Raw genomic sequence first — 9,016 nt, forward strand, 5'->3', positions numbered from 1 at the left:
AGTAAAAAAGTTTGTAGGACGCCTACTGCGTAGCGTTTTTTTCAAGGGTACTTCTCAGAGGAACATCTGAAGAACCCTAAATGGTTCTGATTTACTGTTTGGCCAAAAAATATCGAACGTTTGAAGCAAAATGCTGAAACGTCTCCCTGTTTCTTGCTGTTTATTCTGGTTCTAAACGTGAACCCGAAATTTGAACAATTTTCCGTGCTGTTTCCGTTTCGGTTTTCCACGGTAGTCAAATCGCCGTCGGAAAACTACGAATGAATTTTTTTTTTTATAGCTAATGGTTGTGATGTGAATGAGGTTTTTGACTGTATTCCCAGGGGGTCTGTTTATACATTTAATTCATTGAGGGTCAATGTGATCTATTGGGTGAAGAATCAGGAACATAATTTACATGTGCATAATGTTCAGGAAACACACCAACATTTGATCAAAATTATATGGACACCTGATCGTCCCGTTTCTATCATCTACCAGAGTGAGTGAGGAGGCTCAGGAGGCTCCGATTCCATCTTATCCCAAAGGTTTTCTCAGGGATTTTTTTTAAGTTCTCCAACCTTGTCTACATGAAGGTATACACTGTGTGAGGAGCATTTCGATCCTGGAACGGCATCCGAGCCTCGTAGTTTCTATTGCTACAGCATATTTTATTTTTATTCATATTTTTATATAAAGTGTTTGAGGTAGAAACCATCGATTAGGTGTGATCTTCAGGTGTCCATATACTTTTAGATCCACACATGCTTTATAGTGTAAGAATGAATGGATTATATGAATGTTTCTGTTGAAGGCTTTCTTGGGAACATTGCATGCCAATGTGAGCAGTAACGTGTTTCTTCTCGGAAAAATGCTGACAAAATAAAGGACATTTTATATATGTTATAATAAAGAGCTTGAAATGAGAGAAACCTTTGACCTGGATTCAGTCATTGAACTCGGCTCAATGTAAAAACTCAAACGTGTCGATTTGTTACCTTTTTTACATCATATGAAAGAGAAAAAAGACAGACTTTTTTTTGACACACATTACAGCACAGTGAAACTCTTTTTTCCTATATGGCATGTTGGATGGTAAAGGGCCTTGCTCAAAGGCCCAAGAGTTTTTTTTTCCCTTAAAATGGCTCATTATTTATCCAGGCCTGATTTCTCGGAACTGCTAATGTTTTAGGAATGTGCAGTGTGACATCAAATGATGAAGTCTTTTCCTCTGGTTAAGTGTAAGGAGGGAATTGGAAACCAAACAAACTGTTCCTTCCGGTTTTCAAGTCACCCAAAGTTCATTATTTTAAGTATCAAAATGTGTAAAATGATAAGTAACAACTGACACGCCTCAGAAACTTTACATATTTTGCTTCAAAATTATGTGAAGGAATAAAAGGAAGCCTGCAACAATGGAAACTCAAAATGTCTGAGGAAAATACAGAAGAATAAGTAACTGTAACACCATAACACTGTAACTGACACTGTTGGGCCTATGAGTAGGGACAGTAACCTGATCTGCTCCAGGGACAATAACCTGATCTGCTCCAGGGATATTAACCTGATCTGCTCCAGGGACATTAACCTGATCTGCTCCAGGGACAATAACCTGGTCTGCTCCAGGGACAATAACCTGATCTGCTCCAGAGACAATAGCCTGATCTGCTCCAGGGATATTAACCTGATCTGCTCCAGGGACATTAACCTGATCTGCTCCAGGGACAATAACCTGGTCTGCTCCAGGGCCAATAACCCGATCTGCTCCAGAGACAATAACCCGATCTGCTCCAGAGACAATAACCCGATCTGCTACAGGGACAATAACCCGATCTGCTCCAGGGACAATAACCCGATCTGCTCCAGGGACATTAACCTGATCTGCTCCAGTTATATTAACCTGATCTGCTCCAGGGACATTAACCTGATCTGCTTCAGGGACAATAACCTGATCTGCTCCAGGGATATTAACCTGATGTGCTCCATGGACATTAACCTGATCTGCTCCAGTTATATTAACCTGATCTGCTTCAGGGACATTAACCTAACCTGCTCCAGAGACAATAACCTGATCTGCTCCAGGGACAATAACCTGGTCTGCTCCAGAGACAATAACCTGATCTGCTCCAGGGACAATAACCTTATCTGCTCCAGGGACAATAACCTGATCTGCTCCAGGGACATTAACCTGATCTGCTCCAGTTATATTAACCTGATTTGCTCCAGGGACAATAACCTGATCTGCTCCAGAGACAATAACCCGATCTGCTCCAGAGACAATAACCCGATCTGTTCCAGAGACAATATCCCGATCTGCTACAGGGACAATAACCCGATCTGCTCCAGGGACAATAACCCGATCTGCTCCAGGGACATTAACCTGATCTGCTCCAGTTATATTAACCTGATCTGCTTCAGGGACATTAACCTGATCTGCTTCAGGGACAATAACCTGATCTGCTCCAGGGATATTAACCTGATCTGCTCCATGGACATTAACCTGATCTGCTCCAGTTATATTAACCTGATCTGCTTCAGGGACATTAACCTAACCTGCTCCAGAGACAATAACCTGATCTGCTCCAGGGACAATAACCTGGTCTGCTCCAGAGACAATAACCTGATCTGCTCCAGGGACAATAACCTTATCTGCTCCAGGGACAATAACCTGATCTGCTCCAGGGACATTAACCTGATCTGCTCCAGTTATATTAACCTGATTTGCTCCAGGGACAATAACCTGATCTGCTCCAGTGGTGTCTCCGACGATTTCACATTTATTTTCAAAACAGACCAAATCATTTTTACATCAGATACTCAAAAGAGCATTTCAGGAAAATAAATTATCTCCTTTTCTTTCTTTCTTCTCCTCCACCCTTCTTCTTCTTCTTCTTCTTCTTCTAAATTCCTTTTCTTTTCTTTCTCCTCATTCATCTCCTCCTCCTACTCCTCTTACTTCTTCTTTTTCTTGTTTTTCCTTTTCTTCTTTTCTATTCCTCTCCTTCTCCATCTACTCCTCCTCTTACTTCATCTTCTTTTTTCACCTCTTTCTTCTTCTTCTTTTCTGTCCTCCTCCTTCTTCTTCTTATTGTCTTCCTCTTCTCCTTGTTTTTATTCTTATTTTACTTTGTCTTGTTCCTTTTCTTTCTTATCTTCTTCTTTACATTTTCCTTCTTCTCTTACCCCTCCGTCTCCATCTTCTTCTTCTTTCTAATTTCCTTCTTCTACTAACAAACTTCTCCACTTCATCAATACCCACAATAGACTGAACCATCAGAACCCCATCAAATCCCACAGAGCTCTACATTGTAGGGAAAGAGAATGAAAAAGGAGGCTGTTAAACAGGAAGTTAGATCAGGATTGTTGTTAAAAAAAAAAAAAAAAAAGATAAGCTGAGCTTCCTGCTTAGCCTGGGGCCGGGACTGCAAAACAGCTCGGTGTTTTTCACTGCTAGACAACCCGGGGAGAAAGTGAAACTGAACTTCTCACTCACTCACACACATTTACACACACACACACACACACACACACACACACACACACACACACACACACACACACACACACACACACACACACACACACACACACACACACACACACACACACACACACACACACACAGACACAGAAGGGACTTTAAAGCATGAGCTCCAGAAGTTGAGATCTTGAGAGCTTCCAGAGGAACATCACTCACTGTAAGTGTTAATGACTTCAATATACTTCACAGTCTCATGAATATTGTATGAAGGAGATGTTTATGTTGTGGTTTTCTGAACCTGAGATGAGGAAGTGTGCAGGAAATCATCAATATATTCATATGCACCATCAAATACAACTATTGCTTAAACTACCCAGGACATGAAGATGTGGTGTAGAGAATGTCATATCAGGGATTAGTTTAGTGTTGTGGTAGAGAAAGAAATCCTGAACCGTCTGTTGAATAGCTGCATGTTTTTCATACAAAACCTGTTTCGCCTGACGGAAAGCCAAACATCCTCTTCTAATCTGTTGATCTGAATATCAGGGTGCTTTTCTGACTGAACAATGAGGAACAAGTCTGGATTCTTCTGTTTAATCGTGTCACACGATCATTCTTGGGGCTGAAATGTAAGAATTTGGCAATACAAACTTTAAATGCAGTTAACTGTGTGTGTCTGTGTGTGTGTGTGTGTGTGTGTGTGTGTGTGTGTGTGTGTGTGTGTGTGTGTGTGTGAGAGAGAGAAATATCTCTGACACTTTCTATCTATCTATCTATCTATCTATCTATCTATCTATCTATCTATCTATCTATCTATCTATCTATCTATCTATCTATCTATCTATCTATCTATCTATCTATCTATCTATCTATCTATCTATCTATCTATCTATCTATCTATCTATCTATCTATCTATCTATCTATCCCAGCAGAGAAGGCTTTGCTGGCCCTGACCGCCCACCACTGTATTAATTTGTCTCAGTTACATTTTCATATTCTCTTCATCTATTGATCAAATTTTTATTCTATGAACATACAAGAAGCTTTTTAGTCCCACTGTCTCCTCTGTTATTTGTAAACATCTACATTTACATCTGCATTTCTGTGAACTTGCTTTGTGACAATATCCAGAAATCCAACTGACTTGAACTGAATAAAGATGAACCCGTCTGCACTTCGTTCTTTATCAGGAATCAGAATAAATGGGAAACTCACTTGGATTAAACATGGACTCGAGTGAAGCATCTCAGGCAGCAGGTGTAGAATCAGAACCGGTGGAGGACTTTGACTGTCCTATCTGTCAGGAGGTTTTAAAAATGCCCATCCGCACCAGGAACTGCCAGCATGTGTGAGTGGAAGCTCAAACCAGGAGCCATGGAGTACAATAAACTATATACTTAAACATTGTGATGAAAAGAATTGTTCAATCGATACTCATACAGTTTGTCTTCACCATTTTCTGTAAGAGCTGCTTTCAGGTGGCGGTGAAAAGTCTGGGCCCTCAGTGCCCCCTGTGTAGGGGCCCCGTGTCCGAAAGAGTGCACAGAGCCACTGACATCCAGCAGAGGATGAGGCAGATGAAGGGCACGTGCAGGGCGTGTGGGAAAGAGGTATAAATCTTCTACTATAGGTGTTTGTGTGTGAAAAATTGTAGCTGCTATCATGTAAGCAAGAACAGAAACTTATTTTACAACGTTGAAGATAAACGGATTTATAGAAGTCTGCTTTACTTCTTCTTCTTCTTATTATTATTATTATTATTAATATTATTATTATTATGTGCTGTAATGGAAAATAACCAGCATGCACTCTCTGTTTCATGTAGTCCATATATTCTCCAGCAGGTGGAGCTCTTTTTCCTACATATTTGTTATACTTCATCACTGGGAAAGTCCTGTAATTTACTCAGTGGTTTCGGTTTCTTCTTTTTACTCAGTACAATCAAATTACCACAACATGACCACGTTCCCATTAACCAGATGACCTAAAAGTGTGTGTGTGTGTGTGTGTGTGTGTGTGTGTGTGTGTGTGTGTGTGTTATATTTAGCTTGTGTAACCAAGCAACTGTACATCAACCCACACAAACATGCTGTAAAACATGTGGTAGCTCACTGGATGTTGGACTTGAGATCGGAAAGTCATGAGTTTAAAATCCCAGCACCACCAGGCTGCCACTGCTGGGCCCCTGAACAAGGCCCTTTAGGGATAATGGCATCTGCCAAATGCCATAAATATATGATTTGCGTTTTTTCCCCCACTTTATCTTCACAGAAACTTCTCAGCAAAATGAGGCTCCACTACAAAAGCTGCAGGAAGTATATAGAGGAATTTGGTCCCATCAGTGAACCCACAGTGGCACTTCCTGCCCAAACTCAGCACACGGACTCACCACGAAGCAGTGTATTAATTCCCAACATCACTATTCCTACACCATCTGACAGGTGTGAACACCGTGACATGCTCAAGTAGCCTTAAACCGGAAGTACTTAAACACATACTGTACATTGGTTACGATGTAACAATGTGAAAACAGAAATGAAGGTGTGGTAGCTTAGTGGTTAAGATGTTGGACTTTTGATCAGACGTTTGTGGGTTCAAGGCCCGCCACTGCCAGGCCCCTAAGCAAGGCCCTTAACCATGAAGTATAAGGCTAATGAGTGTGCTAGTGCTAATGATTTAGTTCTGTGTGTGTGTTCAGAGCAGGAAGAGTGTACTCTTGTCCTTACTGCTCACTGATGGACCTCAGCGACATGGCCCTGATGGAGCATTGTGTTCGTCACCATCATCAAGACCTCACACCAATCGTAAGCTCAACAACGTTCACCAGATCAGTGATCTTCCACCCAAATCATTTTCCTAGAGACCTTTCACTAAACTAATTCATCTCGACATCTTTCATCAAAATAGTTGAAAACCTCCCACCAGACTGATTTATCTACAGATCTTCCTCCAAACTTATTAAGCTTATCATGAGATAAATGATATTGATCAAAGTCATTTACCTGAGATCTTCCACCAGACTAAATTATCTACAGGTCTTCCATCAAACTCTTTTATTTTGAGATCTACACCGAGCAAATTCATCCAGACAACTTTCATAAAAATGGTTTACCTTCAGATTCTCCAGCAAATTCATTTATCAAGAGATCTTCTACTAAAGAAGTTTATCTTCACATCTTCTGCTAAACTATTTTATCATGAGATAAACTATATTGATTCAATTAATGTAAATTGAGATCCTCCAACAAAAGCATTGATTTAGAGCTCTTCCTCCAAACAGATTAATCTGGAGATCTTCCACCAAGCTACTTTATTTAGACATCTTTGATCAAAATAGGTTCTATGGAGCTTCCACCAAAGTAAGTTAAAATCTTTTGACAAAAAAGTTCATCAGATACATTTTATTGATCGAACTAATGAAACTTGAGATCTTTCTCCAAACATATTAATCTAGAGATCTTCCATTAAATTCTAGACATCTTTAATCACAATAGTTAATCTAGAGATCATCTACATAGAGCTCTTCCACCAAACTAGCTTATTTTAAGATCTTCCACCAAATAAACTGATCTAGAGATCTTCTGCCAAACTTCCAACAAAGCATTGATCTAGAAGTCTTTCTCCAAACATTTAGTCTAGAAATCTCCAACCAAAGTATTATATTTAGAGGTATTCGAGAAGTTCATTCATCAAGAGATCTTCCAATAAAATAGATTCCCACAGAGCTGTTAATAAACTCATTTATCTAGAGAACTTCTAATAAACTGGTTTATCAAGAGATCTTTTGCCAAGCTAGTTTATCATGAGATAAATTATATTGATCATACTAGCTTGAGATCTTTCAACAAACACATGAATCTAGAAATCCTTCTCCAAAAATGTTAGAGATCTTCCACCAAACCAGTTTGGTGGAATAGGTTCCTCACAATAAACCCACCACTAAAACCACTTTAGAAACCACTAAACCCATTTATCTGGAGTTAATAAAAATAGTGCATTTGGGATCTTCCATCAAACCAGTTTCCTCAGAATTTTCTACCATTTTTGGATCACAGAGGAAGTATTTTGTAACTAATCTCCTCAGAAATGTTCCTTCAAACTTATAATATCTCCTCTATATTTATCAATAGAGTGCACTTTCCTCTAGAGAACCTCAACACCACAGTTCACTTCAAGTGTGGATTTGTTTCCATTGTATGAATGATCACGTGTTTCTCGCTCTGTCTGAAGGTGTGTCCGATCTGCGTGAGCATGCCATGGGGAGACCCCAACTACACCAGCCATAACTTTATTGGCCATTTGGTGCGCAGACACGGCTACAGCTACACTGCCTACATGGTAAAAAAAAGCAAGAAATTAACATAACGTTAAAAAGAAGTCTATTGGTTTAATTTGAACTTTTCACCAGATGAAGTTTTGGAGATCAAATACATTATATGGAAAAATTTTCATAGTAAATAGGAACTGAGGTTCCCTGGTGGTCTAGTGGGTAGAATGCGGCGCTCTCACCGCTGCGGCCCGGGTTCGATCCCCGGTCAGGGAACCAACCCCAGCCATTAGGGTTGCACAAGCCTTAGTGGCGGTCCCAAGCCCGGATAAATGGGGAGGGTTGCGTTAGGAAGGGCATCCAGCGTAAAAACGTGCCAAATCAAACATGCGGATGGTCCTCTGTGGCGACTCCTAACGGGAGAAGCCTGAAAGAAAGAAAATATTAAATGGGAACTGAATGTGGAATTGGATGTCCAGGTGTCTCTGGTATAATATCCTCCATTCTTCTGGGTAGATGTTGCACTAGATTTTGTGGAGATTGGTACTCATTGAAGGTTGATGCAATATTTTTTTAAAGCCTTTTTACTCTTTGTCTGTTCCTGGTGTTTTCCTTCCAGAATGAAAATCTTGATGAAGATTTGCAGATCTTCTGGGCGCTGCAGATGTCGGTGCAGGAGTTTTAAACAACGGTTGGTTTTCTGGTTTGCCAGCGGATCCGCACTTTAACCCATTGCTGAAACAGAAGTATTGATTGGGAACTTTTTTCTTCTTTTGCTTTGCGTTAATGTAGAACATAGTTTGAGGAAATCCATCACATTATTTCATATTCCAGCAATTTTTTTTATTTAACCAGAGATTAATACGAGGTGGTTTCAAGAGGTTTCAAGGCTTGTTTTGTAGCACGGTTGCTCGGTTTTGTATTAGCTTTACGTTTGCACTTTAAATGACAGGAATATCTGCACTTCATAGCGTCGTCGTCATCGTCATCTTCATCACTCAGAGAAGCTCAGGAACTTAGTTTCATGCAGCAGACACAGATAGAGACACGCAGTTATTTTTTTCATTTAATTAACGTTTTTCACTAAAACACTGTGAAAAGTAATTCATGAACAAAGAAATGACCAACGATCATTTCCTGTCGTTGTGAGCTAAATGTAGAAATAATTGTCTTGTATTTCATTTTAATTTTATGGAATGTTTAAACCAATGAACAAAAAACATTTATGGGATGTTTAACTTTTTTTTTTTTTTTTATAGCAAATTAAAATTGAAAAATATTTTGCCGA

General features: G+C 39.7%; 1 protein-coding gene across 6 annotated transcripts; it reads left to right on the forward strand.

Moving 5' to 3' along the window:
* Positions 1-3,545: 3,545 nt before the first annotated feature.
* On the forward strand, positions 3,546-8,966 carry LOC310726976 (E3 ubiquitin-protein ligase RNF138-like). Of its 6 annotated transcripts, none has more exons than XM_083543007.1 (8): positions 3,565-3,677; positions 3,969-4,089; positions 4,593-4,810; positions 4,919-5,071; positions 5,733-5,902; positions 6,160-6,265; positions 7,692-7,799; positions 8,348-8,966. In XM_083543007.1, the coding sequence occupies exons 3-8, from the start codon at positions 4,664-4,666 to the stop codon at positions 8,411-8,413; spliced, it is 750 nt and encodes a 249-aa protein (XP_083399133.1). In that variant the 5' UTR covers positions 3,565-3,677; positions 3,969-4,089; positions 4,593-4,663; the 3' UTR covers positions 8,414-8,966. The 6 variants fall into 6 exon arrangements, with proteins under 6 accessions (XP_083399131.1, XP_083399134.1, XP_083399133.1 ...); XM_083543009.1 differs by having other exon boundaries at positions 4,652-4,810; XM_083543006.1 differs by having other exon boundaries at positions 3,566-3,677; positions 4,007-4,089.
* The last annotated feature ends 50 nt before the right edge of the window (positions 8,967-9,016 follow it).

Source organism: Silurus aristotelis (genome assembly GCF_946808225.1).
Source record: "Silurus aristotelis genome assembly, chromosome: 5".
NCBI lineage: Eukaryota > Metazoa > Chordata > Actinopteri > Siluriformes > Siluridae > Silurus > Silurus aristotelis.

Excerpts from the sequence above, each read along its gene's own strand:
- LOC310726976 (XM_083543005.1), top strand. The coding sequence starts at position 4,664 with ATGGGAAACTCACTTGGATTAAACATGGACTCGAGTGAAGCATCTCAG. Across the intron at positions 5,072-5,732 it reads GCAGGGCGTGTGGGAAAGAG|AAACTTCTCAGCAAAATGAG; the intron begins GTATAAATCTTC and ends TTATCTTCACAG. Across the intron at positions 6,266-7,691 it reads ATCAAGACCTCACACCAATC|GTGTGTCCGATCTGCGTGAG; the intron begins GTAAGCTCAACA and ends CTCTGTCTGAAG.